The following is an 18,921-nucleotide window of genomic DNA, read 5'->3' as shown; positions in this document are numbered from 1 at the left end:
GTGGTTGTGGGGGTATGGGGGGTAAGTTATCAGAACCTGGAAGCCCCCTTTAACAAGGGGGTCCCCAGATACTGGCCCCCATATGTGAATGAGCATAGCACCACTACTCATTCACACAAAAAAAGAGTAGTGTAACTAAAGACAGGAGCCAGCTAAATTCTAACTCTGGTCCTAGACTCCAGGGCTAGAGATCAGAAAACCAATATGATGGTGTTCAGGCCAATACTGTATTTTAGGAAAGGAGTTATTTCTGAGTTTAAATAAACTAGTACATTTATCACTTGAGGGGGCCTCTTCATTTATTTCATGAAAATGGGTTAACATGATTCTTTTTGTTACATTACTAATGTACAGGAATGTATTACAGGGGTCCAAGGATGTCTTAGTGATGTATAATGTAGATGCCACCAGAAAAACAGCAGTCCCCTTCTCCAGTTGCCATTTTGGTGAAGGCCATATTGGAATCATTATCCTCCATTTATACACCTTTACCCTAAGTGTGGGCCTTCAGAATTAAGCAAAGCCTCCGATTATCCACCTCATTCACAGTAAATCACTGAATGGCCAGAACCAGGGCTATTGCTCCTTCCCTCCCCTATAGACAATTCACCAAACTTTTTTAGACATCAACAAACTCTGGGCAAACTTTAAAAGATTTAATCATTACTATCTCTAATAATATTATTCCTTTTATTTCTTTACAATATTTGTATGAAACAGATTCTATATAGCCAACAACATGTTAGGTCAAACAATGTTTATAAAGAATATTATTTAACTATTGAAACAACAATTAGTTTATAAGAACGTTTTCCGCAGAATACATTTTCTGGAGTTGAGATCGGGTATAATCAGCAGAATATACATCTTTGGAAAAAATATACAGCCTAATATTCCGACACTGGAAGCCAATATGGCAAATATCTCCACAGCCACCATGTATTTCCCTCTGGTGCTCAGATAGGCCGGGATCATGGCAATCCAGACACTGCAGAACACCAGCATGCTGAAGGTGATGTACTTGGCCTCGTTAAAACTGTCCGGTAATGTCCTCACCATGAAAGCCAGAACAAAACTCACAGCTGCCAGAAACCCCATATAACCCAACATAGAGTAAAACCCAATGACTGACCCTTCATTACACTGAATGATGATCTTCCCAGGATAGGAGTCCATGTCATACTCTTGGTAGGGAGGAGACACTGACAGCCAAGTAATACAGATCAGAACTTGAATAGAGGAACAGGTCACAACTACAGAATTAGCTACTTTAACTCCCACCCACTTCCTCCATACACTGCCAGGTTTGGTGGCTTTGAAGGCAATGCAGACGGTGATGGTCTTGGCCAGAACAGAAGAGATAGCAATGGAGAAGAAGATCCCAAATGACATTTGTCTCATCATGCAGGTTATATCCACAGGATGTCCGAGGAACAAGAAGACACAGAGGAAGCTCAGCAAGATGGAGGCCAGCAGGATGAAGCTCACAGTCCGGTTATTGGCTTTCACAGTCGGTGTATCCCAGTAAAATATGAAGACTCCAAAAATGATTATTGTTATTACACAGAACAGTAGAGATGTGAATAAGAAAACTAAAACCAGCACATCATTTCTATATGACAGAAACTCAATTGTCTTAGGAATACATATCACTCTTTTGATGTCTGGCCACTCTTCATCAGGACATTTGTGGCAAACATCACTGTCTGCAAATAAATAAAAAAGCACATGTGTACATTGAAAGAAATTGCCTCCATTGCTGACCTCTTCTGAAAATACTACTAGCCTGGCTTTCATGTTGAAGATTTCAGAACTTTCTGAGTCATTGACTTGAAAAAGTATGTAGAATACAGTAGGTGTCAGGAGAGTGTAATGCGCCTGTTCTATGGCAGCTGCTGGCCTCATTCCAGTATCCCAGTTTGGGCTGAGCTGCTCTCTTCTTGTCTGACTGTCCACCTACAGGGTGATTGATGATGACACAGCTTCTGGGTGGAGACTAAACTTGTTTTAAGCCTGCCAAGCCCTTAGTGTCATGCTTGTGATCAGTGGTGTATTTAGGTTTGGTGCTGCCCTAGGCAACGAAAAAATCGGCACCCCCCCACAGAGAGACATTGAGCAAAAACACTCCTGCCTTCCACCCGAAAGAGCCTTCCACTACCACTGCCCCCCCATACACCAGCCACCATCCCCCATGGCGAGAGAGAGAAACTCACCTTAACAGCTCCGGACATCCCCAGGAATGTGAGCTTGGCTGTGCAAACACCGTCATGAAACCCGCAGCCTCTCTCAGAACCCACCAGGTCCCCATGCTGCGCGTGTCCCTTCTTCCTTTTTCTGAGGGGCAAATGCCTTGTTTGCCTTGTGGTAAACACACCCCTGCTTGTGATAGTGTTTCTAACATGTGCTTCAAGCCTTGTTCCCATGACTTGGCCTTTACCATTGCCTGTTACCCACCCTGCCAGCTAGTTAGTAATGGACTGTTCCTGCCGTCCACATGTACGGAGCTGGTCTATGGGCATGATTGGTGTCAGGAGCAGCCTATTCACAAGACTGATAGCGTATGGGGGGGGGGGGCAGGAGAAGCAGGGACCTGCCTTGTGCTTGGATGATCAGTGGATTAGGTAAGTGTATCTTTGCTTTTCGAGTCGCTAGACAAAAATGGGCAGTTAACCCATGCAGTGCGGGCACAGCCTCACTGCATGGGAAAATAATAATTTTGCCTGCAATTCTTCTTTAACCTCTTCACGCCAGTGCCTCTTGGCCCTTTAAGGGGTTTCAGACTCCGGGAGGTGGGGCAAGGTTTTAGGATCATGTGACCGCTGTGATTTGCTGTCACACCAGTCACATGATCGGAAAAGGTCCTGATCGCCAGGGGAGATTGGGACCTTTCCGTGACACACAGACACATTTGCTGGGAGCTCGCAGTACATATTTTTTCTCAAATGATACGCAAATATACCGGCTGGGCCTTGACGCCGAGTGGCCGCACATTTGCGTACGGTCGGCGTCAAGGAGTTTAGTACTCCTCCTCTCTTTAGTTCCACTTTAAAAACGAATGCAGCTACTACATCATGTTCTTGGATTTCCATACACCTAATTATTAATATTGTTTTCCCTACATTGATACAATACAATAAATAAACACCTGTTGTGTTGGAAATCTCCCCTTCAGGACATGGGACACAATTGTAGCAGCAAGAATGAAGTGATTGTTTAAAAGCTTTATAGAATCCAGGTGGACACTTTTCGTTGCATCGCGAAGAGGGAACCTCAACAAATAGAAATATCTAATGTATAAGTAATGTATACAGCAATAAACAACAATAAATATACCCATGGCATATGATCAGTGTCACAGAGCTGGTCCTTCCCCCCATCCACTAGGCTTGCCTCCTGCCACCCCCTACCCCTCAGCAGCCCCTCACTCTTCTGTCCCGTCCATGCTGGGACTTCTAGTCCTCCTTGTCCCTGACACAAGCAGCCCCAGCGGCCCCTCACCCCCCTGTTGCCGGCAATCTCTCCCCCTGCTGAGGGAGCATCCTGCTTCCCTGGCTGGACTTTGGAAAGTCTGCCCCCCTGCTGTGATAACCCACATACAGGCTCCCTCCTGTCACCCCCCTCCCTGTCCCCTTGTTCCCGTGCTCTGTGCCCGACAGGGACAAAGGCCGCGTTCCCTGTGTGGGTCCAGAGATGCAGGGGGGTGGGGCCCGTTGCCGTGGCGACCCGACGCGACGTCTCGGGTTACAACGGCAACACGCCCGACTTTGTACTTAAGGCAGAGCAGGGCGCCGGCCCCGTGTTTTCTCACCTAGCTACTGTGTTTGAGTGAGGTCTGTGCTGTGTGCCAGTTTCTTCTCAGCTTCCATCCCCAGCTCTCTTCTCCTCTCACTGGCTGACCTGACTGCCAGTCTGCTGCTGGATCCCTCCATTGTGTGGGGTTAACTCCGTGCTGCCTGGGTCTCTACCCTGGAGGACTTAACCCCTTGCTGGATCCCTCCCCTGTGTGGGGTTAACTCCATGCTGCCTGGATCTCTACCCTGGAGGACTTAACCCCTTGCTGGATCCCTCCCCTGTGTGGGGTTAACTCCGTGCTGCCTGGATCTCTACCCTGGAGGACTTAACCCCTTGCTGGATCCCTCCCATGTGTGGGGTCAACTCCGTGCTGCCTGGATCTCTACCCTGGAGGACTTAACCCCTTGCTGGATCCCTCCCCTGTGTGGGGTTAACTCTGTGATGCCTGGATCTCTTCCCTGGAGGACTTAACTCCTTCGTTCCCTGTGAGCCTGCGAGCTGGAACTCTACCTGCCTAGACTTAACCCTTGATGGATCTATCTCCTGTCTGGACTCAAACTCTTTGTTCTCCGTGAACCTGCCTGGACTTAACCCTTCTCTGCCTGGAGCTGCCTGTTTGGATTGACCCTGTGTTGCCAGTGTGGACTGTAACCCTCTGTATCGGGCTCCCTGCATCTAGTAAGTGGACTAACCCCATGCTGCCCAAAAGACTGAGCCCAATTCCCCACAGGAACCCAAAGTCTCCCAAAACCGCCACTCCCGGTCCTACTGAACCCTGTGGACTACCAGCCCCCTGTTGTTCCATATTGCCTTACAGAGAACTTTACTGTGTTGCTGTGTCTGGTGTGGATCTGTGGACTTACGGAACTATTGTCTGTGCCCTCAAAAACCTCCCCAATAAATGCCCGCACGTCGGGTTCCGTACAATCTGTCTCCATGTGCTCTTTCCCTGCGACCCTGGTGCGTGACAATCAGGTAATCGGTAAAGACCAGAGGGCCAGAAGTATGTAGACCCACAACATTGCGATCTCACTATAAAACAAATCTGTTGCACATAAGAGGGCTGGATGTAATTCAGCTATGATATACAGGTGTACCTCGGTTTACGAATGCCTCGGATAGCGGAATTTATGGTTTACAAATGAAAATCCATTGAAAATAATGCCTCGTGTATGATTTTTTTTCACAATACGAAGCAAGTTTCCCCAGGATGCATTGCGCCTGTGAGGTTTATAGCGCTGGCCCCGTGACTTTAACCACTTCCAGTCCGGACACTTTCACCCCCTCCCTGTCCAGGCCAATTTCCAGCTTTCAGCGCTATCACACTTTGAATGACAATTGCGCGGTCATGCAACACTGTACCCAAATGAATTTTTTAGCATTTTTTGAGACAGATAAAGCTTTATTTTGGTGGTATTTATTCACCGCTGGGCTTTTTATTTTTTTTGTTATGTAAATGAAAAAGTCCAAACATTTTGAAAAAAAAGCATTTTTCTTATAAAATTTTGCAAATAAATAATATTTCATTATAAATCTTGGCCAAAATTTAATCTTTTTAGTAAAAAAAAAATAACCTTGATTAGTTCATAACCAAAAATTATAATTTGTAAACATTTTTTTTACATTTTTTTTATTTTTTTACATTATTAGTTATGTGTTTTTTGTACTGTCACCCTAGCAGTACAGTGTTACCATGGTAAAAGCTGTAAAAGCAATCATTTCTCCTTCTCTCTGGCTGCATTCCTGAAGCCATTGAGAAATACTGTGTGAGCTGTGATTGGTTACAGCTTGTCACATGGTACAAGGCTGTTGTGAATGGCCCTGTACCATGTGATCTCTGTGATCATTCACATATTTCACACGTAGTAAGCAATGATGTCAGAAGTGACATCTTGCTTACTATTCTGCATGTGATCGCTGATTGGCCAATCAGCGATCACATGATTGGGACCTTGCGCAGAGGTCCTTTACGATGATCGGTGTTCCACTGTGTCTGGAGGGACACAGCGGGCACCGGATCGCAGTGCTACGCACTCCCAGGGAGCGAGCACAAGCAGGGTGCAGGGAAGCCATTTATAAATGGCCACCAGACCCTGCACTGCCACCGCCTGGCCGTTTATATACAACAGCCGGACAGGAAGTGGTTAAAGTGCACTTTATAAAGAATTTTGAACAGACAAGACTTTTTTTTTACTTTTTTCTGACCTCCGGGAACGGATTAATTGGTTTTCAATGCATTTACAAATTTTTTTTTGCAATATGAAGCAAGTTTCCCCAGGATGCATTGCACCTGGGGGGTTTATAGCGTCGCCCCCGTGCATCCTGGAGTCTGTGGGTAGCACGTGGCGTCGAGTGTGGAGGTGTTGGAGCGGTTTTTGCATTGAGTTTTGGAGCCATTGTGGAATTTTTAAATCACGTCCCTGTACAGTATTTATGCCATTAAAGTGCACTTTATAAAGAGTTTTGACAGATAAAATACTTTTTTAAACTTTTTTCTGATTTGGTTTTCAGTGCATTCCTATGGGAAACCGCATTTCGGTTTATGAATTTTTTCGCAATATGAAACTTCCCGCAGAACGCATTACATTCGTAAACCGAGGTGCGCCTGTAGTCTGTGTAGAGCAGCTGGCAATGACAAGGAGGACGAGGATGAGCTGGATGTTGTTGGCGAGTGAGCTTACAATGAGATGGATTCTGATTGGGAGACAATAGTAACATGGCCAGCTGTACTGTAGATTTCTCCTTTTCTCCATTTCCAATGAATATGTCTGTCAGATAATTGCCTATCCTAGAATACTTTATTCTTTTTGTCAACACCCTTTAAGTCTCTATAGTTATGGCAGTCTTAGGCTGGCCATACATTTTACAATTTTCTTGAGATTTTTTGGTTTAGATTTACCAAAAACCATATAATAGGAGGTCAAACCTAACAATGCTTTCAATTGTAATTAGGCCGGCTCTTGCACTACATAGTTGTAGGTAAATCTAAAGGAAATTGGGCAGTAATTGGACAGAAGATTGTATAGTGTATGGCCAGCCTTATGCAGGCCATAGACGGGCCAAAAATCGGCCGATTTTTGGGCAGAAAAAAAAAAATCAGCCAATTTACGCACCATTAGTGGGTTAATTGGTCGGCTGTTTTTCAGGGTTTTGCCACATTTTTTTTATTGGTAAAGTTGGAATATTGGGCAAATCAGCTGATCGTTTTACAAATAAAAAATCTGCACATGAGCCATGACCTGCAAAAAGAAGAAAGAAGAAGAAAAAGAAGAAGAAAAAGAAGAAGAATTCCAGTCCGCTATTATATTTTATATGAAAAGTCTTGCGGTTGCAACAATGTACCTATTTGTATCCGAATAAAAACATCTGTATCCAAAATGGATACAAATGGATACATTGTTGCAACCGCAAGACTTTTTCATGTCAAATATAATAGCGGAGCTCTCTGCAGGGACAGAAGTAATTAAATGCCGGCCATAGACGGGACAAAAATTGGCCGATTTGTTTTTTTACCGTTGGTGGTAACGTCAGCCTATTGAACAAACGATTTTTCATTTTTATTTTTTTTTAAAAAAGGCCGGTTTTCGACCCGTCTATGGCCTGCATTAGTCCTCTAGAAGCTTATTATAGCAATACAGATATGCATTGTCCAGGGGGGTGGGGCTAATAAGTCCCTTATCTAATGTAATGAATGGGCTGTAGCAAGGACTTTCCATAATTTTACTGAAGACTTTATATTTTAGCATTTTTTTCTATTAAAATAGATAGTCCTGAGCTCCTTTCATGAGCAGAGTCCTTGTTCTGCTCAGAAACAAGCACACACTAGTAAAATATGTGATTTGCTACAAATAGGCTGAAAATTGGTTACCATGAGCTATTTATGATCCGCCATCAGAAAGAAAACATATCTGATCATTAGTGATTACCGAAGAGGATCAAAACGTGTGAATCTAAACATGATCTCACCACACCAAGTTTCCATTTGATGTCTTCCCAGGAAATATAGTGAAGTCCTTCCCCTTCTGTCAGATTTCCATAGAAGGCTATAGGTTGTCTATCAATGGATTCTTTACCTAAGTAAAACACCAAATTGTATAGATACAGGCGTGATGAAAGTTCCCCTCTATCATTGAACATAACATTGTTCCCCATAGGATCTTCATAATGTAATTTCTTCATATACTTGAGGAGCTTTGAGATAGGAACAAAGGAGAACATTTAACATTTCTTTGAAATAGTTGATCTGACAATTGATCTGTGACTTTATCAGAGACACATTCAGGATGTTTTACTAAAAGAGTAGGGAATGCTTACTGGGTGAGGTTGAGCTGCCACAGATTCTTAATAAATTCAGTCATTTTTATTGGTAACAGCAACAAACACATACAAAGCTCTAAAAAAGCCTGCCAAGGGTTCGACTGACAGAATAGACTGTAGTCACATGTCTATGGATGGCTGGGAGTCATCTCCAAAGCATTGTTTCTTTCCAGTTGGTATTGTGGAATACTTTGCCTAATTCAAGTGGGTATTGTGGAAGAAGCTTCTTCATCCAAGTGGGTATTGTGGAAGAAGCTTCTTCAACCAATTGGGTATTGTGGAGGGCACTGCTTCATCTCAGTGGGTATTGTGGAAGAAACTTTTTAATCCAAGTGTATATTGTGGAAGAAGCTTCTTCATCCAAGTGGGTATTGTGGAGGGCACTGCTTCATCTGAGTGAGTATTGTGGAAGAAGCTTCTTCATCTAAGTGCGTATTGTGGAAGAAGCTTCTTCATCCAAGTGGGTATTGTGGAAGAAGCTTCTTCATCCAAGTGGGTATTGTAGAAGAAGCTTCTTCATCCAAGTGGGTATTGTAGAAGAAGCTTCTTCATCCAAGTGCGTATTGTGGAAGAAGCTTCTTCATCCAAGTGCGTATTGTAGAAGAAGCTTCTTCATCCAAGTGGGTATTGTGGAAGAAGCTTCTTCATCCAAATGGGTATTGTGGAGGGCAGTGCTTCAGCTAAGTGGGTATTGTGTAGGGCACTGCTTCACCTGAGTTGGTATTGTGGAAGAAGCTTCTTTATTCAAGTGGATATTGTAGAAGAAGCTTCTTCATCCAAGTGGGTATTGTGGAGGGCACTGCGTCATCTGAGTGCGTATTGTAGAAGAAGCTTCTTTATCCAAGTGGGTATTGTAGAAGAAGCTTCTTTATCCAAGTGGGTATTGTAGAAGAAGCTTCTTTATCCAAGTGGGTATTGTAGAAGAAGCTTCTTCATCCAAGTGGGTAGGGTATTGTGGAGGGCACTGCTTCATCTGAGTGGGTATTGTAGAAGAAGCTTCTTTATCCAAGTGGGTATTGTGGAGGGCACTGCTTCATCCAAGTGCGTATTGTGGAAGAAGCTTGTTCATCCAAGTGGGTATTGTACAAGAAGCTTCTTCATCCAAGTGGGTATTGTGGAGGGCACTGCTTCATCTGAGTGGGTATTGTGGAGGGGACTGCTTCATCTGAGTGGGTATTGTGGAGGGCACTGCTTCATCTGAGTGGGTATTGTGGAGGGCACTGCTTCATCTAAGTGGGTATTGTGGAAGAAGCTTCTTTATCCAAGTGGGTATTGTGAAGGACACTGCTTGTATTGTGGTATTGTGGAAGAAGCTTCTTCATCCAAGTGGGTATTGTGGAAGAAGATTCTTCATCCAAGTGGGTATTGTAGAACAAGCTTCTTCATCCAAGTGGGTATTGTGGAAGAAGATTCTTCATCCAAGTGGGTATTGTAGAACAAGCTTCTTCATCCAAGTGGGTATTGTGGAAGAAGCTTCTTCATCCAAGTGGGTATTGTAGAACAAGCTTCTTCATCCAAGTGGGTATTGTAGAACAATCTTCTTCATCTAAGTGGGTATTGTGGAAGAAGCTTCTTCATCCACATGGGTATTCTGGAGAACGCTGCTTCATTCCACCGGGTATAGTGGAAATGGCTTCTTCCACAATACCCATTCGGAAGAAGCAGCACTACTGGAGAATGAAAAACATCATTGTATCACCCTGAACTGAAGAAGTGTTTTTTAATGAAATGAGGAAATTCAATGTACATTAAACCCGATGACTCCAACCTATTCTTAGACTACCTGTTCTAACTCATTCAGTTCAACACCCACCCAAGAACCCTACAAAGGATCCAGGACTGGAACCCCATGGCATCAAAATCAATCTTTTTTTATCCTGTGTGGAAACAGGGTTTTCTGTTTTTTTTCTCCAGCCAAAAAACGTTGATTCCAGTCTCTGTGTGTATGGACACATAGGAGAACATGCTGGAGGGTTTACTAGCTGTAGAAAAAAACATCAAAAGCCAAAACAACCGCTGTAAAAACTTCCCGTGTGCATGAGGACTAAAGCTCTGAGCTCTGTTGAATGTAACTTCAGCTCCCTGCCCATTTTTTTCTGACAGCTCAGACAAGCTTGTAGGCAGGTGCAGTCTACTTTTTCCACTGTGGGTGGATCTGCACTAGAGTGGTACTACAGCTGAAAAGGAAGTCAGGAGAAACCTGGTTTCTCCATGGTTTCCTGGTCCACTGAGGCAGCGTTCTGGTTGGCTATGCTGCATTCAGGTGACCCTGGTGGCCATCTTGGGTCAACAGAGCCTTTTTTTTAAGTGCCTACCCCCAGGTTTTGGAGAACTTTTGCAAAGTGGGCAGTGTAAGGAAAGAGCGCAGTCTGTCAGGGAAAGTGATTAGCGGCACGGAGAGGTTCCAGGTGAGTAGCAACAAGCTATGGATATGCCATCCTGCACTGGGACCCCCTCTTTGGGACTGGACTGTCAAGGCCACACTCCACCCTCTGAGACAGATGCTCTTGGTGCATCAGAACCTACTTCATTCCCAAGTTTCATGGAACTGTGAGTGCTTCACAGCATGGCAATTTCCCACTGGGCTGCCTGTATAATTGAGCCTTTCCTGCAATAAAAATGTTGTTAATTGCAACCTGACCATGCTGCATCCACCCACAAGCTTTAAAAATTCTGGATTTGAATGGATGTAAAGATTAGAATACTGCAGATAAACAGGTACAACTTATATACTATAGAATGATTTGTTTCATCTCTGTGTATCACCTGAGGTCAGTCACTTCACTGGGTACAGTATATGTGAGGGTTTACAGCCACTTTAATAGTGAAGATTCTGGTCATCCTCCTTTTCTCCCGCCCCTCCCCATTAAACTGGCTTTTTTTGCCTGGGAGCAAGTATCTTTTTTCTGAAAGGTATCCTCTCCCACTTCCACATTTATTGCCTAGGGAAGAAGTACATCAACTTGGCTTGTCAGCAGCCTCCTGGGACATGTCACACGTTCCAGCAGCAGGACCAGTCTGACAACGCTGCGTGATCTCTCACATGTGCAATAGGGAGGCAGCTGTGAGAAATATGAAAGTTATCCAAGATGGCGGCATCGGGGATCAGAAGCCCATGGAGACATTTGTTTCAGTGCAGACAGTGCTGGACTCCTGCACTGGTAAGGACCACTTTGTTAAAGGTATTTGTAGCTGCTTACCTTTAAGGTGGTTGTAAAGGTTCAAGGTGTTTCCTTCATGCATTCCCCCTGAGGTCATCACAGAGGACAAGGGGGCGCTCTTTACATCTGGAGGGAAATAAATGTCATCTCCAAACACGGAAAGGTTTCTTCACAGTAAGAGCTGTGAGAATGTGGAATAGACTCCCTCCAGAGTTGGTTGTGGCCAGCTCAGTGGATTGCTGTAGGAAAGTCCTGGATTCTTTCTTGGATACACAGAATATAACTGGATATAACATTTATAGGGAAAGACCCCACATGGAAGAAAAATATATTTGATATATATTTTAAAATTATTCTTCCCAAATATATTGACATATATTTGAAATACTACAATTTTGGCCGTATTCAATATATTTCGAAATATATTTCAATAAATAAATATATATATATATATATATATATATATATATATATATATATATATAGACATACTGTATGTTGAAATATTTGTAAATGCATTCCAAAAATGTAGATTAATTGTATTTTTAAAGACAAACAGTATATTTGCAAATGTATTTTTAAAAATATTTTTCATATATTTTGTAATACAATCACATTTCAACATACAGTGTATATGTATATATTGAAATATATTGAATACGGCCAAAATTGTAGTATTTCAAATATATGTCAATATATTTGGGAAGAATATTTTTAAAATATACTTAAAATATATTTTCCTTCCATGTGGGTTGATCCAGGGAATATCCGATTGCCTCTGGGGGGATCAAGAAGGAATTTTTTCCCCTGCAGGAGCAAATTGCATCGTTCTTTGCTGGGTTTTTCATTTTGCCTTCCTCTGGATCAGCTGTAGATGTAGGATTATAACTTTTTTTTTTCTATGGTTGATCTGGATGGACTTTTGTTTTTTTTCAGCCAGACTAACTATGTAACCTTCTGTGTGCAGCATCACCCCCAGCTCCCCTAATCCCCCTCTCGATCCAGCAATGTGCACAGGGGCACTGGCCCTCTCGAGTCTCTCCCTCCTCATTGAGTGAGACACCAGCGAGAGCCATTGGCTCCCACCACCAAACACAGCCAGTGAGCCAATGAGAAGATAGCATGGGCGGGGCCATGCCACATCTGTGTGAATGGACACGCAGAGAATCGGCTTGGGAGTGAGAAATTAGCCTGCTCAGGTGCCCCAAGCTGCTTGCTATGGGGCATTTGGCAGGAGTGAGACACCAGCGAGAGCCATTGGCTCCCACCACTTTCAAACACAGCCAGTGAGCCAATGAGAAGAGAGCATGGGTCGTGCCACATCTGTGCGTGAAAGGACACACAGAGCAGCGGCTTGAGAGTGACCCTGCTCAGGTGCCCCTTCAGCAAGCTGCTTGCTATGGGGCACTTGGCAGGAGTGAGACACGAGCGAGAGCCATTGGCTCTCACCACTTTCAAACACAGCCAGTGAGCCAATGAGAAGAGAGCATGGGTCGTGCCACATCTGTGCGTGAAAGTACACACATAGCAGCGGCTTGAGAGTGATCCTGCTCAGGTGCCCCTTCAGCAAGCTGCTTGCTATGGGGCACTTGGCAGGAGGAAGGGGCCAGGAGCGTCATTGAGGGACCTGAGAAGAGGAGGATCAGGGCTGCAAAACCATTACACAGAGCAGTTAAGCATGACATGTTTGTTAATAACTAGAAAATGTGTCTTTATCACTTTAATTATTTAAACAGAAACCGAAGTTCCCCTTTTCAGATGAAACAATACATAGCTTACTCTGTTATGTACTTTGAATGGAAATTCCGTATTCAGACTCATCATATGTAGAGCATTAGCCAGAGCGTACACCGCTATGTAGGCATAGTAGTGCCCAAAATAAGTCGTATAGCTAATGTTACAAATCCGGTTGCAATTTTCTGGAATGATGCCATAGATTTGTTGAAAACGATCATTTTTGTTAAGGTTTTCAGACAGACAATTACAGTAAATTAGCGACAGATCTTCCAGAAATGGATCATTTGGGAGCTTGGATGGATCCTCGCGCTCTATAAAAGCCTTCAGACCAGGGATAGACTGAGATGAAAATGAAAAATAGAAACTGCAGTTCATTGATTGAAAAAACTCTTTCATCGGTTCCAGGAGAGTCCACGACTTATAGAGAATTAAAGTAGCATTTCCCTTAACGTGGTCTAAAAGATGAACGAAATACATATACTCCTTGTAAAACTCACCACATATTATAATAACCGTACTCAGAGTGTTTCTAAGGATCTTTGAGGCCCTTCGGAAGTCTCTAATGATGTTTGTCAAAGAGATGACGTATTCGGTACAGACGCCATGTTGGGTCAAGGCTTTCCTCAGCTCGTGTTGTTCTGCATCTCCGACGACTTCATTTGTAATGATTATGCCAACAAAATTCCAACCAAAATGTAAAAGGAATTTAATAATAGCAGCATAATGAATCCGATCATCGGGAACAGTCCGGTAAAAGTTGGGGTACATTTGTCTGTCACTTAAGGAAGGTTCCATGAAGCTATAACTGACCTAGATGGACATTTTTAAAGATTTTTAAATGATTTGCATTTTAATATTTTTTTAGCACAAAATGTAACTTTGATACATATTTTAATATCCTACAGGAGTATTATTATTTGTCAAATTTAAAATTTGACTGTTCAACCAATTTGCTACCAGGGAGCTCACCATTACCCAGGGGCTGTTGCAGTGGCTGAGGATCAGACTTTTCTCTTTGGGAATACGGATTGGGGTGAGTCAATCCGGCCAGCCAGGCAAGTGGAGGGGGATTCCTGGGAGCCCCACTGATCTCACCCTCCCTCCATCCCTGCCTGATTGGAGGGGAAGTCTGAAGGAGCAGGATGATGATCGGCCTTGGTCACAGATCAAAATGGTGACCATGCACAGCCCAGATCACTCCCTGGCAGTCAGATCAAAAAAGCCACTACAGTGAACAGAGATGGGGGTTCGAGAAGGTCTGAGCCTGGCTCACTCATCATCACTGACTATCCGCTCATCTGCTCATACTCTTCATGTCCATACCAAGCAAACATGGCACTTTTGAACCCATTACCGATCATGTAACACATTTATACACCATGCAGGAAGTGGGCTTTCTTCCTGGGCGCCGAATATGTGCGTTCCTGTGTTTGTGCTGGAAGCAAGTCCCATTGCATTTCCCCTCAGCACTGAGACCAAGCTGTCACCGAGCTGGAGGAACCGGCTCCCAATCATGTGATCACTATTGTGAAGACCCATCCTAGTGTTGATTCTCCTTTGGAAATAGGAAAAAAGACATTGTATCTAGAGCATGCGGCCCTTTGCTTGCCTTTATTCAGCCCTTGGGACACTATTCCTCCCACTAATACAAGACACTATTCTGTCAACTGACATCAACAATGGGGCACCATATCTCCCACTGATAACAGCAATGGAACATGATTCCTCCCTCTGACACCAACGATGGAGCACAATTGCTCCCACTGATACCAATGATGGGGCACTATTCCTTCCACTGACACCAATGATGGGACACTATTCCTCCCACTGACACCAATGATGGGGCTCTATTCCTCCCACTGATACCAATGATGGGGCACTATTCCTCCCACTGATACCAATGATGGGGCACTATTCCTCCCACTGACACCAATGATGGGGCACTATTCCTCCCACTGACACCGATGATGGGGCACTATTCCTCCCACTGATACCAATGATAGGGCACTATTCCTCCCACTGACACCAATGATGGGGCACTATTCCTCCCACTGACACCAATGTAGGGGCACTATTCCTCCCACTGACACCAATGATGGGGCACTATTCCTCCCACTGATACCAATGATGGGGCACTATTCCTCTCACTGACACCAATGATGGGGCACTATTCCTCCCACTGACACCAATGATGGGGCACTATTCCTCCCACTGACACCAATGATGGGGCACTATTCCTCCCACTGACACCAATGATGTGGCATATGGAGAGCATGTGTAAGGAGAAGATCATGCGGGACGCTGGAGGTCCAAGCTGGAGGAGAGGAGGAACTGCTGATTGCTGACATTGCAGACATCGCTGACACCACTGACAAGTCCAGTGGACAGCCCTGCGAGTGAGTGGGCCAGAGTATTGCTGTCCAAAGTGATCTCTGAATGAGGAACCATGAAGAAACATCTACAGAGAGCCCATCTGTCACCTGACCAAGGCTGCAGATCGGGGGAGAGAGTTGCACATGACATTACCAAATCCAGTTACATCCTGCTCAGCCTGACTACTTTTGTTTTTCAAGTCACATGTGTTAAGGCCCAGGTTGTTCAGCCTACTAGTTACTACATATCCAGCATATCCAATCACAAGGGACTACTGCACTGTCTGCTCTTCTGTATTATTGCCCCCATTACAGTCTGTGCATTCGCCAAGGTGCTCCTCCACTGCTGCAGTTTACTACTGTGGCTCATGGAAGAACTAATTTCTACAGAAGTGTGTTTTGCCCATTTTTAATCCTTGTTAAATTTTACACCTCACCCTGTGTCTGCCAAAGGGGTACCTTTCAAATTCAATATCACTTAAAGGAGCAGCTCCCTTCCGTTGTATTTACCCTCTATTAAGAAAATTCTACATTTGCCTTGAGGAAGATTTGAATCCTTTTGTGCATCAACTAGGGCCCCATCAAGCACACCAAATATCTGACACTACAGTTATAGAGACATTGGCTTTAGTTTTAAGAGCTTTTCTTTTCCTCAGAATTAGACTCAGCCCTCAGCCATTCAGAGCCCAAATTGAGCCTCTCTGCTTGGTCCTTTTTTTGACTCACTGTGGAGGAAACATCTCAGAACTTGGGCTATCGTTTAAATTGTGCCTTGCAGGACATCTAGAACTGATTGAAATTATGCTATGTTGTGTGATAAAAAAGCATGAGCAAGTGAATGCTGAAACTCCTGCGCTGGACGATGAGCTCCACAATGTCAGTAACCCCACATGGAGTACATTTTGGGAATGCAAGCCTTGCTGCCCTCAACGGACTGGGGAAATCCAAAGGAGCTGTGTGCAAAGAAAGAAACAGAGGGCGCACGGGCCTAGTGCATTACTTTCTAAAAATGAGATTTATTGAATAAAAGTAGTATACTCACAAAAGAATAAAATCAAAGGCACCTCAAAAAAAAGACAGCGTGGTCCAATCTCCCTAGATGGTGGCTGTTGGGAAACTGTAGGCCTCCAAATGGCTGACACATTTTAACCTCTTGCCGTCCGCCTGCTGTTTATAAACGGCAGGGCGGTGGCAGTCCAGGGTCGGGTTGCCGTCCATAAACGGCACCCGCCTTTTCTAGCTGTGCGCGCTCCCTGGGAGCGCGCACCACCGCGATCCGGTGCCCGCTGTGTCCTCCGGACACAGTGAAACACCGATCGTCGGACGGGACCTCTGTACGAGGTCCCGATTATGTGATCACTGATTGGCGAATCAGTGATCACATGCAAAGTAGTAAGCAAGATGTCACTTGTGACATCATTGCTTACTACGTGTGAAATCTGTGAATGATCACAGAGGTCACATGGTACAAGGCTATTCACAACAGCCTTGTACCATGCGACAAGCTGTGACCACTCACAGCTCACTCAGTAATTCTCAATGAGTGCAAGAATGCAGACAGAGAGAAAGAGAAATGATTGCTTTTACATCCTATATGGGTGTAAAAGCAATCAGTGTAAAAAAAAAAAAAAAATCTTCATCACCCTCCACAAGTAGTACAGTGTCACCATGGTGACAGTGTACTGGTAGGGTGACAGTATGTAAAAAAAAAAAAAATAAAATAAAAAATAATAATATAAAAAAATAAAATAAAATGTAAAAAAAAATGTTTAAAAATTATAATTTTTGGTTATAAACTAATTTGGATTTTTTTTTTTACTAAAAAAATAACGGAATAAATTGTGGCTAAGATTTATGATGAAATATTATTTATTTGCAAAATTTTATTTAAAAAAACACTTTTTTAAAAAATTTTTGAACTTTTTCATTTACATAGTAAAAAAAATAAAAATCCCAGCGGTGAATAAATACCACCAAAATAAAGCTTTATCTGTCTCAAAAAAATGGTAAAAAATTCATTTGGGTACAGTATTGCATGACTGCGCAATTGTCATTCAAAGTGTGATAGCGCTAAAAGCTACAAATTGCCCTGGACAGGAAGGGGTAAAAGTGTCCGGACTGGAAGTGGTTAAGGCAGAACCTTTTCCTCAGAGTCCTGAGTGTCTTTTTTGCGATGTGCCTTTGATTTTATCCTTTTGTGAGCATACTACGTTTATTCAATAAATCACATTTTTAGAAGGTAATGCACTAGGCCGGTGCGCCCCGTTTGCTTCTTTGCACTATGCTATGTTGGGACCCTCACTTGAAGTTACTAGAGTAATAGCCGTTATCCTATGCATACATTTTCCTGTTGCTTACATTTGATCTCAAGACAACCAAAATATCAGTTCACTCTAAGCTGTGTGAGTCTATTTTTATGCTTGCAGCCAGAGGATTCTTCTAGCCAGAGGTTTAAGGTGGTGTCCGCAGGGGTTGGGCTTCCAGAGCAGGGACAACAAAGACAGTAGAAATGGGCAGACTGATTTGTATGAACTGGTATATGTCTTGGATCGCAATGATTGGTTTGTAATAATCAACAGTAAATTTTTGGTGCAAAAAGATAAAAAGCGAGCGCTATCCGGAGATCTCAAAGCGGCTAGAACACCAAAAGGTAACCAAGAGAAAACCTTCCAATAAAGTACATAAAAACATATATATATAAAACCATATATAAGGTGCAGCGCTATAGTAGTAAATGGCATATATCACATATAAGGTACATACAAACACTGAAGTGCAAATGACAAATCACACTGCGGTGAAATTAAGTGAGATGAAAAAAGTCCCAAAATAAATCAAACGTGGGGATCCAAGAGATCCTAGTAGGTGCGTGGGATAAGATTCTGTGTAGCACACGGTGAATCTGAGGAAAAATTGCGCACTCACCAGAGGTGCGTCAAAAAAACGCATGTAAGGTTTATCCTATGATATCAGATAGCGACCATCCGTTGCCAAGATGGAGATAGAATCCTACACCTTCCAATCGCACCTTGAGCGTATACTTCAAGATTCATATGCGTGTCTCAGGTATGTCACCATCCGGGGTCCCCTTTTAAGGTAGATTCTGCAAGTGGGAACTCTCATAGAAGAGAGCCCAATAAGGGACACCACATAGTGTGATACCGTATAAACTGAATTTATTTAAAGGTACAACATGAATGGTGAGGGTAAAATGCAGATAAAATGCAAATGAAACACTGACCAGGTAATATTTAGGATGACCACATACTGTGGTCAGATGTCCAGATACTGCAGCCCCCTGACGCGTTTCGTGCGGTGCACATTATCAAAGGGTCCAGGTTTTATATATATATGTTTTTATGTAGTACATTTTTGGTAGTTTGTGCCATTTTTAACTTCCAGTAATTCTTGATGACCACCCAATGCTACTTTGGGCATCCTTTCATTTTGTCCTTGGGCATCCTTTCATTTTGTCCTTGGTCAGCTCACCCTTTTTCCAAGCCAGTAGGGAATGTTTCTGTCAGATATAGTCCTCATACAAA

General features: G+C 43.5%; 1 protein-coding gene across 1 annotated transcript in view; it reads right to left on the bottom strand.

The window, feature by feature from the left end:
- Nucleotides 1-642: 642 nt before the first annotated feature.
- Nucleotides 643-18,921, bottom strand: part of LOC149465148 (vomeronasal type-2 receptor 26-like) — a 34,945-nt gene continuing 16,666 nt past the window's right edge. The window contains exons 3-4 of the mRNA XM_089673614.1: nt 3,146-3,269; nt 643-1,706 (exon numbers count right to left, since the gene is read on the bottom strand). Coding sequence (XP_089529740.1) covers nt 799-1,706; nt 3,146-3,269 — 1,032 coding nt within the window. The 3' untranslated portion in view covers nt 643-798. The remainder of the gene's footprint in view (nt 1,707-3,145; nt 3,270-18,921) is intronic.

Source organism: Staurois parvus, unplaced genomic scaffold (genome assembly GCF_062004578.1).
Source record: "Staurois parvus isolate SC_StPar_1 unplaced genomic scaffold, SC_StPar_1.0 ptg000143l, whole genome shotgun sequence".
NCBI classification, from domain to species: Eukaryota; Metazoa; Chordata; class Amphibia; order Anura; family Ranidae; genus Staurois; species Staurois parvus.
This window is presented reverse-complemented; position numbering and strand designations above follow the sequence as displayed.